The sequence below is a fragment of the Balaenoptera physalus genome, assembly GCF_965194825.1.
Source record: "Balaenoptera physalus genome assembly, chromosome: 12".
NCBI lineage: Eukaryota > Metazoa > Chordata > Mammalia > Artiodactyla > Balaenopteridae > Balaenoptera > Balaenoptera physalus.
This window is the reverse complement of record NC_138897.1, coordinates 15,398,775-15,417,476: the sequence shown is the minus strand read 5'-3', so window position 1 is coordinate 15,417,476 and position 18,702 is coordinate 15,398,775. Positions and strand designations below refer to the sequence as shown.

Sequence of the window (18,702 nt, the reverse complement as noted above, 5' to 3'; positions counted from 1 at the left end):
AATTCATCTCCTGATGATTGGGAAGGTACAGTTTAGAAGTAGAGCTCTTCACAGAGCTACTTCTTAGTGTAACTAGGAAAAAAAATAACTCAAAAGAAAAGGCAACCATTTATGGAAAATTATGGGGAAATGACTTAGCTGTACTACTGAGAGTTTTCAGTAAATATTCAGTATTTTCAGCCTCTTAGTCGGTATTGGTTCTTTGCCTCTGCAGAGGATCTTCCTTGAAGTGAATACATTTTGAGAAAATTATCCCTTGATATCATGTGCCCCATTCTATTCCATACAGCTTGTTAACAGAAGAGTCTGTACTCTACTTCTACACCCCTTCGTCTCCCATTCTATTTCTATGTTTCCACGGGAGATCCAAAACATCTGGTATCTGCTTCAATATTTTACTGCAAATTGGCTCTTCCTCTCATGTTTTCTATTTTTTCATCATTTCATCGAAACTTTAGTCATCTTTGCAGTTCTATTCTCAAATGAAATACACTAGATTTCTAGTTGGAAAATTTTCTGAACATCGCTTCAGTTCTTCCTTTACTGAAATGATTGACAACTTGTTCCTTAAAACTCAGCCCTCCCTCAGCTTCAGTCATATCATTCTAGTTCTTCTTTCACCCCTGTGATAATGACTTCATGACCTATTCTTTGTACACTAACCCCTTAAATACTGCTATTAACAGGGCATCCAGTCTTAGCTTTATTTTCCTTCCATTTTTGCATATTCCTTCATTTTTTTCATAAAATATCTATTGAGCGCTTCTTATAGACATGCTCCATTCTAGGCGCTAGAGGGAAGGCACTGGATATATTTTAATGATATGGCCAATTATATATCCTGATGGATCCAAAAAGGGGTATAAGACAATAGAACTTAGTGGTGACTCCAGAGATTTTGCTCTGATCAAGTGGAAGGATCGAGTTGCCATTGTTTGATGTGGGCAAAGCAGTGAAAGGAGAGGTTTTGGGTGGAAAAACCAGGGGTTTGAAATAGACTCGTAAGTTTAGGATCTGCTATGGTTTGTGTCCCCCTAAAATTCATATGATGGAGTCCTAATGTGGAGGTATTTGGAAATGGGGGTCTTTGGGAGGTAAATGGGTCATGAGGGTGGAGCTCCCATGATGGGATTTTTGTCCTTATAAAGAGAGGAAGAGGGCTAGTTCTTTCTCTCCCTTCATGTGGTGATGATATAGCTAGAAAGAAGCCATCTGCAACCAGAAGAATCTTCTCACCAGGAACTGAACTGGCTGGCTCCTTTATCTTGGACTTCCCAGCCTCCAGAACTTTGAGAAGTAAATGTTGTTTAGGCCACACAGTCTATGGTAATTTATTATAGCAGCCTGAACTAAGACAGAATTTGTTTTAGAAATCCAAGTATAGACATTCAGAAGTGATAGTTGAAGTGATCTAAATTGAAGATATACATTTGGGAGTCTTCAGAATAGTGATAGTATTCAGTGCTTTGATACTGGTTGAAATGACCAAAGAGAAGAGAACAGTACAAAGCACCAAGCTATGGAGGATTCTGCTCCATAGGTTTTTTTGGGGAAAAAAGGAGGAATCTGCAAAGGAGACTGAGAAGATACTTTTGAGGTAGGAGGAAAACCAAGGATTTTGTTGTCCTGTGAACCAAATACAGTAAGGAAGAGGAAGTGACTTACAAGTTAAAGTTGTGTTGGTCTAAATAAAATAAGAATGAAACTGATCATTGGATTTAGTCATTGGAAGCATCTTGGTCACGTTAGCAAGAGCAGTTTTAGTGCAAGTGTTGAGGATGAAGGCTCCACCTGAATGAGGTTAGGAGACAATGGGAGGAAGGAATTGCAGGCTGTAAGACATATTGAGGGATCACTCATGTTCTTATCTTCCACTATCTCTCTCTACATGCTCACAGCTATCACATTTATATGTATTTCCTTTGGTGGAGTACTATTCAGCCATAAAAAAGAATGAGATAATGCCATTTGCAGCAACATGGATGGACCTAGAGATGATCATACTAAGAGAAGTAAGTCAGACAAAGACAAACATCATATGATATCACTTACATGTGGAATCTAAAAAAAATGATACAAATGAACTTATTTATAAAACAGAAATAGACTCAAAGACATAGGAAATAGATTTATGGTTACCAAAGTGGAAAGAGTGGGGGGAGAGAGGGATAAATTAGGAGTTTGGGATTAACAGGTATACACTACTATGTATAAAATAGATAAGCAAAAAAGACCTACTGTTTGGCACATGGAACTATATTCAATATCTTGTAATAACCTATAATGGAAAAGAATCTGAACTAAATCACTTTGCTGTACACCTGAAACTAACACAACGTTGTAAATCAACTATACTTCAGTTACTGATAAAAAATTTATGTGTATATCCCAGGCTTCTCTGAGCCTGGTTTTTATGCAGGTTTCTCAAAAAAAGCCCACCAAACCCAGATAAATCAATCATGTCCTTGTCTTCCTATTTTGCCCAACAAGAATTATAAATCCGCTGAAGTCAGTTTTCTTTCCATCCTGCTCCATTGTACACACAGAAAGGCCCAACCATTTGTGTCAGGCATCATACACTGATCTTTTTTCAAAATCTCATTTATTTCATTTCATTTTGGAGTGAAAGCACAATGTGACTGAACTTTTGAGTTTCTGTTCCCAGGAGAACGATGAAATGATGAAAACATAAAGAGAGTAAAAAGAAGTCAGATTTGTGTCAATGAACCCTTTTGTTTCAGCCACATTGAGTTTTAGGCGAAAATAAGACATTGATGTAGAAAATGGAGATGTGATGGCTTAGAGAGGAAGATTAGAGGTAGGGCAGAGATGAAAGTGTATAGCTTTTCTTTTTGATACTGACAGTAAGTAGCTAACAGCTATAGCTAGTAGGTTCAAATTATAACCAGAGCACAATTTTCCACATTACATAAATCATCCTGTGTAAACAAAATCACAAAAAGAATTACTCTCAAGCCTTCTTGCTTTCTTCCTGAATGAACGAACTCAGTAAAAATATGAATATTGCATGTCCTCAAATGAAATCTCCAGGATATTGTGAGATTTATAGAAAACCCACATACGTTGTTTTTAATGGGGCCATTTTGAAACTTCAGCATTACAAATAAAATACATTTTAAATTAAGGAGTTAAACTTTTCACAGATAAAATTTTAGCATAAGTGTTTTTTTCCCTCAAGTGAAATTATGACCAAATTTATTGTTATATTTTCACTTTTAAATTTTATTCAATGATGGTTTGAATTTAAAAGTGAAATTTCTCACACTGTTTTGAACTTTAGGTTTAGAAATCAGACCATAATAGTGTCATTTGCAGCTGAGCCCCATACAAAACCTCATTGAATTGTTCACTGATTAAGTTGCTGAAATATTCCATTTGGCTCTATTTGAGGGGCTTCCAGGGTCTCTTGTCAGTGAAAACACAGTTAATAATTGTAAACTCTGATTTACTAATTTCATTAACCCAGGACCCAATTCAACCATGACTATCATAGATCAAAGCTTTTCTTTTTTTTTCCCCCTGAAGTGGCAGCATTAAATCGTGCTAGGACTCCTTTATTTGTTCTATGCAAATATAGTTTTGCATGTTCCCTCTCAGTAAGCACATTACAAAATAAATGCATTATATTCATTTAATGTTCATGTAATATTGAATACATATGAAAGATTATATGTCATATATTAATAAGCTTGAAGCATGAAGTATACATTAAACCCATTATTCAACACAGGAATTACAACATTACTGAAGCCATTGAAACAATGTGTGTCTTCCTACCCAGTTCCACCCACTAACTGCCTTGAATTATTTTGGAGTGTTCAAACTTTCCTTATACTTAAAATAATAAACATAGGGATTTATTTTTACTTGTTAGAAATAAATGAAATGGGGAAAACAGATTTGAATGGATTCCTGTCTCTCTATGCTAGGGAAGTGAGGCTATCCAAGTGAGTATCACCATTTAACTTCCTCTGGAGTCTAAGTTCTGTCAACCTCTTGAGTGTAGTTTGACTAATAGATACCTATAGTGACAAGCAGTATAGTACTAGATCCTTTCAATGGACTGTCTAATTTTACATTACCTAATATTTGTCATTAGCTATATGATGAGATGATGGATATTATCTTCATTTCAAAGGTTAGATTATAGATGCTCAGGATATTTGTCCAAAGTTCTAGAGCTGGGAAATCTGAGACTTGAACCCAATATTCCTCTAGTCCAAACGCTATGCTCTTTCTACTCTTAAGCACATAGCTTTGATCAATACATGGTAAACTAATAATTGAGCATCAAGGTGTGACTATAAATTAATCAGTTATGGTTCTTTTTCAAGGGTTTACATTTAATATCAACATCAGCTGAGATAATGTTATTCTTGTACTAACACTTCAATTGATGGCCTAAAATTTAATGAGTATCAGTTAGTCTTTGAAGAAATGGGCTGATTGGTTATTTCATGTTTGGCACATTATCTTTCTAATTAGCCTTTTCCAGTATCGAATATGGCACTGCAAATTTTTAAACAGCACTATTGATGATAAAAAAAAAGTATCCTTTTAGAATACAGGTATGCCTGTGTATCTACTATGTTTAAAATATATCCATTTATACCAAAAAATTCTGTCAAATCCAAGGAAATTATTAAATGTAGTTTAAGAAAACATACATAATTAAGCCCAAGACCTAGGTATATTTTCTAATAAGGTTGAAAGATGGCAAAACTAATTTAAGTCTTCATTCATGCATGGGTTTATTCATTTACTTTGTATTCTTAAAAATACCAATAATTACCATTTTTGAGTACCTATATGTACTGGGCACTATCTTGTTGAACTTTAATCGTTGATCTTATAATTGTCTTTTATCCTTTTAAGATTACCATCAGACAGGTATTGTTATGCACATTTAACAATGAGAAAACTACAGCAAAATCTCACAGCTAAACAGTGATGTAACCATAACTCAATTATAGGTCTATATGATTAGAAACCTGTACTTGTGTACAGAAGGAGGCCCTTAAAATGTGGTAGGGAAATCTGGAGTCAGGAACTGGGTCTCAGGTTTTGATGCTGCCACTGATTTCACGTGTGACATTAGACAGTCTCTCTGAGCCTTAGAGGGTTAGATGAGATGATAGCTAAGATCTGTTCTTGCTCAAACCTAATTTCTTGTATGTTTACTCTTTCTCCACAAATCATTGGTAATTTGGCAATGATATTTCCGTCAACCATCTTTCTGTTGTAATGCGTCTGTGTGCTTTTTAAAAAATAAAATATCACAATATGTTCATTGTAGCAAATTTACATAATAGAAACACACTCAGTAGGGAAAGTAAACATGCTCCTTAATATTATCACCCAAGAATAATGACTCTGATTGCTCATGAGTTATTGAAAGTAATATGTAGGAGGTACATAAGTAGATTAGTAATTTCAAAATATTTAGTTTGGGCAACAAAGACTTTTTTCTGAAGCAGGTGGGGACTATTTGCAGCTCTGCTCTTAGAGTCTAAGTGTTAGGCCAGATGCCAAGTGGACAGAAATGCAAGAGGCAAACCTTGTTCGTGCAAGTTATGGCGATTGTTACACAACTTTTCAAGTCAACAACAGGTCTTGAAAATCACTCATTTCACCAATGAAAAATCATTTCAAATATATTTTTTATTTCATTGAACTTTCTGGTGAAAATTTCAATAAAGGTATCTGATGCTGCTTATCAGATACATTTGGACTATGTACTCCTGACCAGCATACTGTAAATGCTAACTAACCACCCTTAACAAAATATTAAAGGATAAACACATGCATCACAGTATTTATACTAAAGCTTTTAGAGGTTAATTCCTGCTCCTTGGTATAAATTAAAAACTTATGTCCACACACAAATGTTTATAGCAGCTTTATTTACAATTGCCAAAATTTGGAAGCAACCAAGATGTTCTTCAGTAGGCAACTGGATAAATAAACTGTGTTACATCCATACAATGAAATATTATTCAGTACTATAAAGAAATGAGCTACCAAGCCATAAAACTACATGAAGGAATCTTAAATGCATATTACCAAGTGAAAGAAGCCAATCTGAGAAGGTTACATACTGTATGATCCCAACTATAGGACATTCTGGAAAAGGCAAAACTACGGAGACAGTAAAAGAGTTAGTGGTTGCCAGGGGTTAAGGAAAGAGGGACAAATAGGTGGAGCACAGAGGATTTTTCAGGCAGTGAAACTGTTCTGTATGACACTATAATACATGTCATCATTATACATTTTCCAAAACACACAGAATGTACAACACCTAGGAATGAGCTCTAATGTAAACTGTGGACTTTGAGTGATAATGAGGTATCCTTCTGGGAGAATATTGGTTTTACTGGAGAAATAGGAAGTAACGTAATAGAGGACTATTTGGGGAACAGGAAAAACTGAGTAAGACACAGTCTTAGCACTTAAAAGAAACGGAAGCATAATATTGTTCCCTGGGCACATAGGGGAGGGTGGCAGGGCACACAGGTTCATGACTAACACTCACCCCATCCCTGTAAACTGCTCCGGGAGGAGGTGTGAAAGTCAGGATGAAGGAGACTGATTTCCTTTCAGTGGGAGAAGTGGGCTGGTTCTAAGTGGACAAGCAGCATCTGAAATGACACTGGACAGAGAAATAGAATGGACTGAAGGACAGACACCACAGAAGATGGGGCATGCTACTAGGTCTCTTCTGTGTCTCCAACCTCTGGGATTCCTCACAATCACTACGTGAAAGAACGAGCAGGAAAAATAGCAAGGACAAAAACACCATCTGTGTCCTGCTACAACTTTGGTTCCATTATTTTAGTCTGTGTTTAAATCCTCACACTTATTTTTACTTCAGAATAGAGGCATTGCAGTGAATCAGGCTTCAGTATCACCTTTCATGTGTAAGCTTTAACTTTACTGATTACGTACTTTAATGTTTCCACATAAGTGTTGAAAGTGTTTCTCAGGACTTGCTGTCAATATGTAAAACACTTGTATTTGAATTAAGCAGTACCTTTGCGTGTTATCCCTGCCCATGAGCATTTGAGGAGACTATAAATTAAATCAAAGGATAGTTTACTGGTAATCCTCAGCCTAATATATTTTCTCTCTTAAAGTACACACAAATTGGAAAGTACAGATTTTATTGTTCAGTAGCCAAATCCATGGGATTATTTTGGAGCAAAGCAAGTATTTACTCTCTAAAATATAGTTGTGGAAGGCTAATTTATGTTATGATGTCTTCTGGGGTTCAGGTAGTGCCTTTTTCCCTATTCACAATGTTCCAGCACAGGAAGTTGCCTTATTTTAGATTTTTTACAAATGTTACCTGAAAAAACTTATGCTATAGATTTAGTTTTCAAAGCTAAAATCTTTGATAGTGAGTATTTAAACTCCAGTTCAAAAAATAAGCAATAAGTAAACAAGTCACCTCCATGTGAAAAGTGAAAGAACTCAATATGAATTGTGTAGTTTTTTAGGGAGTAGAAGCCGATCTCAGTGGCGCATCACCTTTTCTGGACATTTCAGCAGACTCTGGGTCCCTGGTTAAAGGGGCAGAAAGACCTTATACTCTGTTTTTATTAGCGGTGGCTGGAAATGGTTTGGTATCAGGAAGTTTAGCTTGCCATGTTAACTTAGTTTTCCCAGGCCACTCTAATTCCCATAGCTGCTGTTTTTCTCTCCCAAACTGAATTGCCTGCTTGGAATATCAGACTCTTTGCTTGGGCAAATTAATCTCTCTGTCTTTGAGAAACACTCATGGTTTTCTGAGTCAAAAATACCCCTTTTTTAAAAGTAACTGTTTTTCTCCCAATAGAAGCTTCATTTCTATTTCTGCACAAGCAGAATGAGCAAGTTTTATTAAATTACTTGAAATTTCAGCTTTTTTTAAAAATGATTAAGCATCTGTTCTTCAATATTTCTCCCCTAAATGCTAGAATCAAATCTCTACATTTCAATGTTGTATAGTGTAACATAAGAAACCATTTATTAGAATATATTTAACAAAGCTGTGATTTCCATGTTACTAAAACAAGCAAAGTGTCAAATCCTTGTGAATAACAAGAAAGAAATACTGTTAAACTCTTCATAAGGACTTTTTTCTTTTTTATAAATCCATAGTGCCTACAACCTGTAATATGGATTAACATTTTATAGCCAAAAAGTAGCATGACATTAAAAATACACAGATACTGGGCACTTTCTCACATCAAAAATCATAAACTTAAATTTATACAACAGAATTTCTCAACCGATGCCTTACACAGAAGAAAAAGCTGTTGCCGAAACACACTGTTCAAGTTGTATGTATGAGAAGGAGAAAGTCTCTTATGTTTGTGTTTAGCATCTCATCTGGCCCCGTTTAGTATCTGCTAGACAAATCACAGAGGCCACCTAGAGGATAGCAACAGATGATCTCTTTGAAGGTTTTCCTCAGTTCTTGGCTCCGGAGTGCGTATATTAGAGGATCAATGATGGAATTACACATGATCAGGATGAGATACAAGTTAAAGTGAGACATGAAGCACACACAGTATGGATTCTGGGGACAAGAGATGTAGAATATTAAGTGGAGGAAGAAGGGGGCCCAGCAGACAACAAAGACCCCAATCAATATGGTCAAGGTGATCGCCCCCTTCATGTTGGCACCTTGGTGGATGGTGCCAGTGCCTGGGAGGACGGCGATCCTCTTAATGTGAAGTCTGGCCATGAGGAACATGTGGACATAGAGAGAAGCCATGAGAGCCAGCATGGTAAAGAACACGGTGATGAGGCAGATGATAACAGCGCTGCTATCTGAGTAAATGATGAACAGAATGCCCGACACCGTGCAAGCTGCCCAGATACAACTGATGATGATCGCGACCCGCTTAACCGTCATGATGTTATGGTACTGGAGGGCATAAAAGATCGTAAAATACCTGTCCACAGCAATCGAAAGCAGGCTGCAAATTGATGCAAGCAAGGAGCTACAGATCACCGAGTCAATGACATTGTCAATATTCACTGTGAAACCTTGTGCGTCCGTGTCCGTGCTGTTTAGTAGGGTGATGACAATGGTTTCTGACCCGTTGGAAACGCTCACCAACATATCAGCCACAGCCAGGCTGCAGATGAAAAAGTACATGGGTGAATGCAGATTCTTGTTCTTGGCTATTGCCACAATCACCAGAATATTCTCCAACAAGCTTATGACACCCAGAGTCACAAACACCTCAGGAGAGACAAAAAGTTGCTCGTAGCACCCTCCGTCCGAGTAGCCTTTTGCAAGGGACTCACTGGCATTGCTGTGCAGTCCGTAGGTGCTGTGGTTCCAGAAGTGGAGAGAAGTGTGCATTCCATGGTGATGGGTAGAGTTCATCCTGCACCAAGTGGATTCAAATCCCCTCTGGATTGACTTAACCTCCTGGGTCAGGTAGCGTCAGCAATTTTCTCCACGTCTTTATGTGTCTGAAAGTTACAAGGCTGAGACTGGCATGCCTGTTGTGAATAAACGTCACGTGCTCCGAAGCTTGAAATGGAGTTTTTAGTCTCTTTCAGGTCCGACTCTGATCAGCATCATTTTGAAATCTTAGGCTTCAAGATGCTCATTCAGTCGAGTCTGCTGTTTGCTTTTTTGTTCTCACTTCTACTTTAACTTGAGTCGCATGCATTCAGGTCTTTTCAAAATAATTTGCCTAGTAGCTGCTGTGCTATTGGGAGACAGATCTGTGTGCATATGCTCACATCAGCTGCCTCTCGGACGTATCAGTTCCCAGCCTGAAGCTGTGCTTTGACTGTTAGTAGCTGCTGCTGATTTTTATGGTGTGTGAAGGGAAAAAAAAATGTTCAGAGTGGCTCCTTCTCTGCTTCCTCTGGACCAATCCAAGTCCAGTGGAGTCTGTGAGACACCGATGATGTTCCAGAGATGCAAACTGCAGGCAACGTTGATTCAGATGCAGAAGCCTGTGGAATCGGGAAGCGAGCAGGATGTGAGAGACTGAATTTCCCTTTTCAAGTTTTTAAGGGAAACAGCTTGGTTCCCAGAGGACATTCTTTGATATCACAACAAGTAATCTTGAGGCACCCAGGTTTATTCCTATTTAAAGGAAGAGTGTGTGTGTGTGTGTGTGTGTGTGTGTGTGTGTGTGTGTGTGTGTGTTCCTGAAATAGATACACTGCCTTTTTGGCCAGGACATTGAATTTATTTACCCTCTCAATTTCTTTGAATTAAGAACAAAGGCAGTAGTGCTTCAATTTAAAATAGCTGAAACACAGGGAGAATATGTAATAATACAGGAGACTATGCTGTGTATGGAAGGAATAGGTAGGTAGTTACAATTTATCACAAGCCTCAAGAAGGAGTGCATTTCTTATGCACTAATATTGGATATTTCTCCGTAGAATTTCTTTTATCATAGCTGGAAAAGTTTTATTTTCATCCACGATATTTAAAAACAATATAGTATTAATGTAAACTATGTTTACTCTGAACTCAGAAAGAAAAAGATCAATAACTAGGCAATACTCAGGTTTTCTTAAAGAATTATTAAGGTATAATTGATATACAAAAGTTGCACATATTTAAAATATACATTTTAATGAGTTTGGACATTTACATATATCCATGATACCATCATCACAATCAAGGTACTAAGCATATTCATTACCTCCAAAAATTTCCTTGTATTCTTTTGTGTTTCCTTTTTTTGTGTGGTAATACACTTAAGGTGAGATCTACCCTCGTAATATATTTTAAAGTGCACAATACTATATTATGAACTATAGGCATTGTGTTGTACAGCAGATCTCTAGAACTTGTTCATCTTGCATAACTGAAACTTTATAGCCATTGGGCAGCAATTCCTTAACAGTGGTCTTGGCAGTGATTTCTTGGAATTGACACCAAAATTACAGGCAACAAAACCCAAAATAGACAAGTGGGATTACAACAAACTAAAAAACTTCTGAACAGCAAAGGAGACAATCAACAGAGTGAAAAGGCAATCTACAAAATGGGAGAAAATATTTGCAAACCATCTATCTGATAAGGGGTTAATATACAAAATATGTAACGGAATAACAAAGAACTAAATAGCAAAAAAACTAAATAACCCAATTTAAAAATAGGCAAAGGGCTTGAACAGACATTTCTGCAAAGAAGACATAGGAATGGCCACACAAAAAGGTGCTCAACCACACTCATCATCAGGGAAATGCAGATCAAAACCACAGTGAAGGATCACCTCACACCTGTTAGGATGGCTATTATCTAAAAAATAAAAGATAACAAGCATTGGCTAAGATGTGGAGAATTCTGAACTCAGTTTTTCGTTTTTTGTTTTTTTTTAAGGCAGCTTATCTACTTCATTAATCCAAGGCTTTCTAAATTAAACCCACACATACCTTGGTAACTTTACTTATGCAAGCCAAGATGAGTGGAGGCTAGTTATATATCAGAGTTTCTGAATGTTTTGCGTAAGCTAAGTTTGAAAGATTGTGAGAAAGTTACTTTTCAAATTTAAACTCCAGGTTATGACATTTTCTATAGTGTTTTTCCTTGCTATGACTATTTTTGGTTTTAGCTCTATATAATTTGTGACTACTGACAGTAGGGACAATAAAAAATAATTATTTCAAAGTTAATTTTAAGTCTTCAGTTATTTAGGTAAGGGCTTTATCTTCTTCCCTTTTGCGACAGAGGCAATGTTAAATATTATTCCTGAGCATTGAGTTAAATGAACATCTTCCATCCATCCCTGAAATTGGGTGGGACTAAATTCTAACTAACGGAATGCCAGTACAAGTGAGAGCATTGTTATCTCCTTTGTGAGAGTCTACACGTTTTCCCTCTGGTCTCCTCGTGGATGACTGCAGAATGTCTTTGAAGCCTCATGTTATAGATATCAGAACCATATCATGAAGGAGCCTGGGTCTCTGAATAACTGCACAGAACACAACTCACATCTCCAACTCCCTCCACACCCTGGCCCACCAACTACATTGAACTGTGATACAAGCAAGTGATAAATATTACTGTTAAGCTGCTGAAATATTGATGTTTACCTGTCACAGCAGCTAGCATAAATTACCTTGACTTTGAAACTTTTTAATGGAGCTGTTTACAAGCAGCAAACCCAAATTACATGAAAATCCTTTCTCCCATTTTGGATTTGCATGAGTAGTGAATTACCTAATAAGCAAGCAATAGGGAAGAAATCTGTTGAAATGTTTAAGCATCGGATAGTCAACTCTGTATAACCTTCTTCCTGAGTCAACTGTCAGATGGAGTTTTAACATATTTCCTTCCCCTCCTGGAGGAAGCCCGTTTTGAGTCCATTTATAAATTCACTTAAGTTACTCCTGATCTATACACGTGTCTGTTCTTTGGATTCCCCTTTGAACTGGTTTTAACATCTGTTCGATTCCCTCATGAATAATGAGTTGACAAAATCTTTAATATATGTTTTATATTTGTGTGAAAGTCATGATTTTACCTTTATTTGAAAATTTCCCCTTGACACAGAATACAAAAATAATTCAGTGCAAGTCATATTAACAGGCACGTAGTAATTCATCACCACATACCCCTCTTGGGAATTTATTTTGTAGAAAATTTTTAAAAATTGAATTAAACTTTCATTCAGTGTCCTTGGTGATTTTATGTTCTTCCATAGCCACCTTGATAGCCAATGAACAGCGAGCTCCAAGTTATGAAACATTTTTTAAAGACAGCTTTGGCTATTGGAAAATACTTTTTTATATCAAGCCAAAATCTTCATGCAGTTTCTAACTATTGGTTCTAGTTCTACTTCTTATTCTGTGTAGAATAAATATAATCCCATTGCTATATAATTGTCCTTCAAATATAGAAAACAGTTATATTCACTGTTAGCCTTTTTTCCCCTCCCAGGAAAAATCTCCTGAGGTCTTTAGCCTTCCTGAGATGCATTCTGAGACGGACTAAAACCCCTTAATTATCTTAGACACTCTGATATGGCACTACTTCACAATAGTGATTCTATGAATATACATTATCATTCTGTGAATATACATTAAAGATTCATTAGCACTTTTGGTAACAACATAACTGTTTTTTCATATAGAGATAAAATCATAATATGTACTTCTGCCCATCCATATTTTCTGTATACAACATTTTAAAATTTTGTTTTGAGGGCTTATATTTACTACTATTCAAGTTCACCATATTAAACCTTGCCCATTATTTCAATCTCTTAAGAACATTTTAGATCATTACTTCTTTTTTTTTTTTATTTAGTCACTATTCCAACACTTTTTTATGTCTATTTGATGTCTTACACTGACATGAGGGTCAACAAAGATAAGAACATAACTGATCTTTTTTTTTTGAAGTTCGAGGGAGGCAGACATTTAAAAATGAATTATTACAAACTACATTCTTAAATGCTCAAACAGAGCAGTGTTGCCATATGAGCATAGGAATGGCATTATTCTTCTTTTTGGGTAACAAAGATGGCTATTGGATTTTCCTACCAGGTTTGTGCAGACTATAATTCTTCATGTACAAGTTTAAGAATAAATATATTTTTGAGGGACCAACCATTGTACATTTAGGGCTCTGCAAGTTTAAACCTGAATGAAACTAAGAATATTGAATAAAATTTCCTGATAATGTTGATATTTCAAGAATTATTTAACTAGAACAGGGGAAAGAGTTGCTTCAATAAAATCCAGCTTAATTAGCTCTTTATTTGTCAACTTATTTGAACCAACAATGTCAGAAAATGCTAATATGACTTGGCATTTAAATACTGGAATCCTAGCTTCTTCTACTTCACTTTCCCCTTTGTAGGCCACCATTAAAACAATCCAACTGGGGCTTCCCTGGTGGCGCAGCGGTTGAGAGTCTGCCTGCCAATGCAGGGGACACGGGTTCGAGCCCTGGTCTGGGAAGATCCCGCATGCCGCGGAGCAACTAGGCCCATGAGCCACAATTACTGAGCTTGCGCGTCTGGAGCTTGTGCTCCACAACAAGAGAGGCTGCAATAGTGAGAGGCCGCGCACCGCGATGAAGAGTGGCCCCCACTTGCCATAACTAGAGAAAGCCCTCGCACAGAAACGAAGACCCAACACAGCCATAAATAAATAAATAAATAAATAAATAAATAAATAAATAAATGGATCATCACATTAAAAAAAAAAAAAAAACCACTGGTTCATTCTTAAAAAATAAAAAAAAATCCAATTTGAGGTAAATAGAGAAGTTGACTTGAATAAGACCCCACTTGGTATGGACCCAATTTATTTTTTCCCATTTGGATTAACAGCCCAAAGCATAGGCTCTGAGGAAGTGTGTTATGATAACACTATGCAGGCAATTTTTATACTCTTTTTCTAACCTAAAAAAAAGATAATTTGAAAAAAATACTGGTACTTTACTGTCCTATAATATAATCCAAGTTTATTCATTCTACTTGGCTTTGAGCACATTTATTTTTACCATTTTTCCATTTATTTTCTTGCACTGGAAAGGGCATTTAGTGTTATTTTCCTTTATAGCCTTATATTTTATATCTTATATTTTGGTGTTTATATCATTTTCCTAAGATTTGCATTCCCCCCACCCCCCATCTGAAGTACTAATTAAAGCACTTAGAGATTGGTGAATATTTTCTTAACTCATGTATCTTAGTTAGCTCAGGCTGCCATAACAAAATAGACTGGGTGGCTTCAACAACAGAAATTTATTTTCTCACAGTTCCGGAGACCGGAAGTCCAGCACCAGGATGTCAAACATAGTCGGGTTCTGGTGAGAGCGCTCTTCTGGGCTTGCAGATGGCCACCTTTTTGCTGCATCCTCACATGGCCTTTTCTTGGTGCAGGTGCATGGAGAGGGAGAGAGCTTTCTCTGTTCCTCTTCTTATAAGGCCACCAATCCTATCAGATTAGGACTCCACTCTTATGACTTCATCTAACCTCGATTACTTCCTGAAACGCCTGTTTCCAAATATAGTCGCATTGGTGGTGAGAGCTTCAACATATGAATTTTTGTTTCACAACACTCATGGTGTCACAGGTTGAGAGTATGCACACGTTTGATCACATTGTGCTCAGCTCATTATCTCAACAACAATTTAACACTTTTATGTCAGGATTTTAAAGGACTCCTAATAATTTTCTACATGACAATAAACAGCAGTTATCATTTCTGCTGCTGGTTTACTTCAGCCTAATGTAGTGAAACAGAAGAGTGTAGGATTCAGGGAACTCAGTTAGAATCCTAGCTCTGCCACTTGTGAGCCAAGTGCCCTCAGCTAAGGTAGAAGATTAAATGAGTTAATATAAGTTCAGGGCTTTAGATAGTACCCGGTACATAGTAAATATTCTATAGGTGTGAGCTTTGATTATCATTAGTATCACACTCATCAACTTCTGTAGGCAAACCTTCCTTATTTCTCTGTCATTTCTTATTTGACATGAATAACAACCTCTTTAGTATTCTAGTCACTCACTTTTGGAGGCTTTGTAATTTGTCTATGTCGCTTTTAGGATACGCTGTCCCAGAGCTGAACAGGTGATAGTATATTTCAGAAAAACAGCTAAAAATTCAGAATTGTTCAACCACAAAACAACAATAGTTCATGGGGAGAAAAGTTATCGATGTGATTTTTCCTGATTTTATTTAATTTTCCTAAAAAGTCTTATCACTGAAATGAAATAGAAACAATGATTTTTAAATATTGACTTTTGGGACCAAATTTTATCACTCATTATGTATATTTAAAATTTTATTTTAATGAGAAACTTGTGTTATCACATAGGTGGAAGTTTTAAGAAAATTCAATCTATTAAAATATTCATTAAATATTGTAACTACGTCTGGACATAGTGATAATTCAATATATGAGTGCTGAAGTATATTGTTTCTTTGGACTCGTTAGAATGGAAGCTCCATAAGAATGGCAATTTGTCTGCATTCTTAACTGCTATATTTTCACTGCTTGTCACAGTGTCTGGAACATACTATGACTTCAATAAATAATTATTGAATGATCAAATGGCCAATAGTTCACTGTAACTACTGTGTATGTGCCCAAGCCTATGACATGTTCTGGAGATATAAAGAATACATAATCCTGCCCATGGGGGCACAGTTGAATGGGGAAAAAATGTGAAAAGTAAACAGGCACAGTTCAAAGTATCTTGCGACATAATAGAGGTATGAACTAGGTGCAGTAAGATCACAATAGAAGGCATCTGCTGAAAGGTGATAGAGAAAGTCAGGAAATGACTCAAAGAATAGGTGATGGTCTAGTAGAGTGTTGAAAGATGTGTGAAATATTACCAGTGTGCAGGGGTATGGGGATGTTTTGAATGGAGAATAATTCAGTGCAAAAGAGAATAAATAATAAACCTTAGAAATGGAAAGCTAGTAGGCTCTGGGGAGCTTCATGTACCATACTAAAGAGCTTGAACTTTATCTCACCAGTAAGACATTGAAAGATTTAAACAAGATGTTTTTAGAAAGGTCACTCTAGCTGTAGAGTAAAGAATGGCTTGGAATATACGAGTCTCCAAACTGTGAAACTACTTAGAAGTGTAATGGAATATTCTAATCCTCAAATCATATAGCTTTCAACTAGGGCAGTCAGAGTGGGGATGGAAGTGAGGGGTATTTTGCTATTGCAGAAGGATTCACATGCTAGAGTGAATGGGATTGAACAAGGCCACTGAAACATAAGAGAGACTGTTGAGTGATTCTTAGATTTCTGATTTAGGCAACTTTTTTTTGAACATCTTTATTGGAGTATAATTGCTTTACAATGGTGTGTTAGTTTCTGCTTTATAACAAAGTGAATCAGTTATACATATACATATGTTCCCATATCTCTTCCCTCTTGCATCTCCCTCCCTCCCACCCTCCCTATCCCACCCCTCTAGGTGGTCACAAAGCACAGAGCTGATCTCCCTGTGCTATGCGGTTGCTTCCCACTAGTTATCTATTTTACATTTGGTAGTGTATATATGTCCATGACACTCTCTCACCCTGTCACATCTTACCCCTCCCCCTCCCCATATCCTCAAGTCCATTCTCTAGTACGTCTGTGTCTTTATTCCCGTCTTGCCACTAGGTTCTTCATGACCTTTATTTTCCCTTAGATTCCATATATATGTGTTAGCATACTGTATTTGTTTTTCTCTTTCTGACTTACTTCACTCTGTATGACAGACTCTAACTCCATCCACCTCACTACAAATAACTCCACTTCGTTTCTTTTTATGGCTGAGTAATATTCCATTGTATATATGTGCCACATCTTCTTTATCCATTCATCCGATGATGGGCACCTAAGTTGCTTCCATGTCCTGGCTATTGTAAATAGAGCTGCAATGAACATTTTGGTACATGACTCTTTTTGAATTATGGTTTTCTCAGGGTATGTGCCCAGTAGTGGGATTGCTGGGTCGTATGGTAGTTCTATTTTTAGTTTTTTAAGGAACCTCCATACTATTCTCCATAGTGGCTGTATCAATTTACATTCCCACCAACAGTGTATGAGGGTTCTCTTTTATCCACACCCTGTCCAGCATTTATTGTCTGTAGATTTTTTGATGACGGCCATTCTGACTGCTGTGATATGATATTGCGTTGTAGTTTTGGTTTGCATTTCTCTAATGATTAATGATGTTTCATGTGTTTGTTGGCAATCTGTATATCTTCTTTGGAGAAATGTCTGTTTAGGTCTTCTGCCCATTTTTGGATTGGGTTGTTTGTTTTTTTAATGTTGAGTTGCATGAGCTGCTTGTAAATTTTGGAGATTAATCCTTTGTCAGTTGCTTCTTTGGCAAATATTTTCTCCCATTCTGAGGGTTGTCCTTTCCTCTTGTTTATGGTTTCCTTTGCTGTGCAAAAGCATTTAAGTTTCATTAGGTCCCATTTGTTTATTTTTGTTTTTATTTCCATTTCTCTAGGAAGTGGGTCAAAAAGGATATTGCTGGGATTTATGTCATAGTGTTCAGCCTATGTTTTCCTCTATGAGTTTTATAGTGTCTGACCTTACATTTAAGTCTTTAATTCATTTTGAGTTTATTTTTGTGTATGGTGTTAGGAAGTGTTCTAATTTCATTCTTTTACATGTAGCTGTCCAGTTTTCCCAGCACCACTTATTGAAGAGGCTGTCTTATCTCCATTGTATCTTCTTGCCTTCTTTATTAAAAATAAGGTGACCATATGTGCATGGGTTTATCTCTGGGCTTTCTATCCTGTTCCATTGATCTATAGTTCTGTTTTTGTGCCAGTACCATACTGTCTTGATTACTGTAGCTTTGTAGTATCGTCTGAAGTCACGGAGCCTGATTCCTCCAGCTCCATTTTCTTTCTCAAGATTGCTTTGGCTATTCGGGGTCTTTTGTGTTTCCATACAAACTGTGAAAGTTTTGTTCTAGTTCTGGGAAAAATGCCATTGGTACTTTGATAGGGATTGCATTGAATCTGTAGAATGCTTTGGGTAGTATAGTCATTTTCACAATGTTGATTCTTCCAGTCCAAGAACATGGTATATCTCTCCATCTCTTCATATCATCTATAAATTCTTTCATCAGTGTCTTATAGTTTTCTGCATACAGGTCTTTTGTGTCCTTAGGTAAGTTTATCCTAGATATTTTATTCTTTTTGTTGCAATGGTAAATGGGAGTGTT

The 18,702-nt window shown here is 36.7% G+C and overlaps 2 protein-coding genes across 2 annotated transcripts in view; one reads left to right on the top strand and one right to left on the bottom strand.

Moving 5' to 3' along the window:
- Positions 1–18,702, top strand: part of LOC309639979 (glutamate decarboxylase 2-like) — a 150,187-nt gene that overhangs the window by 20,560 nt on the left and 110,925 nt on the right. The window lies entirely within an intron of this gene.
- MC4R (melanocortin 4 receptor) lies at positions 7,932–16,781 on the bottom strand. Its single transcript, XM_082417976.1, has one exon. The coding sequence runs from the start codon at positions 9,398–9,400 to the stop codon at positions 8,402–8,404; it is 999 nt and encodes a 332-aa protein (XP_082274102.1). The 5' UTR covers positions 9,401–16,781; the 3' UTR covers positions 7,932–8,401.

Excerpts from the sequence above, each read along its gene's own strand:
- MC4R (XM_082417976.1), bottom strand. The coding sequence starts at position 9,400 with ATGAACTCTACCCATCACCATGGAATGCACACTTCTCTCCACTTCTGG.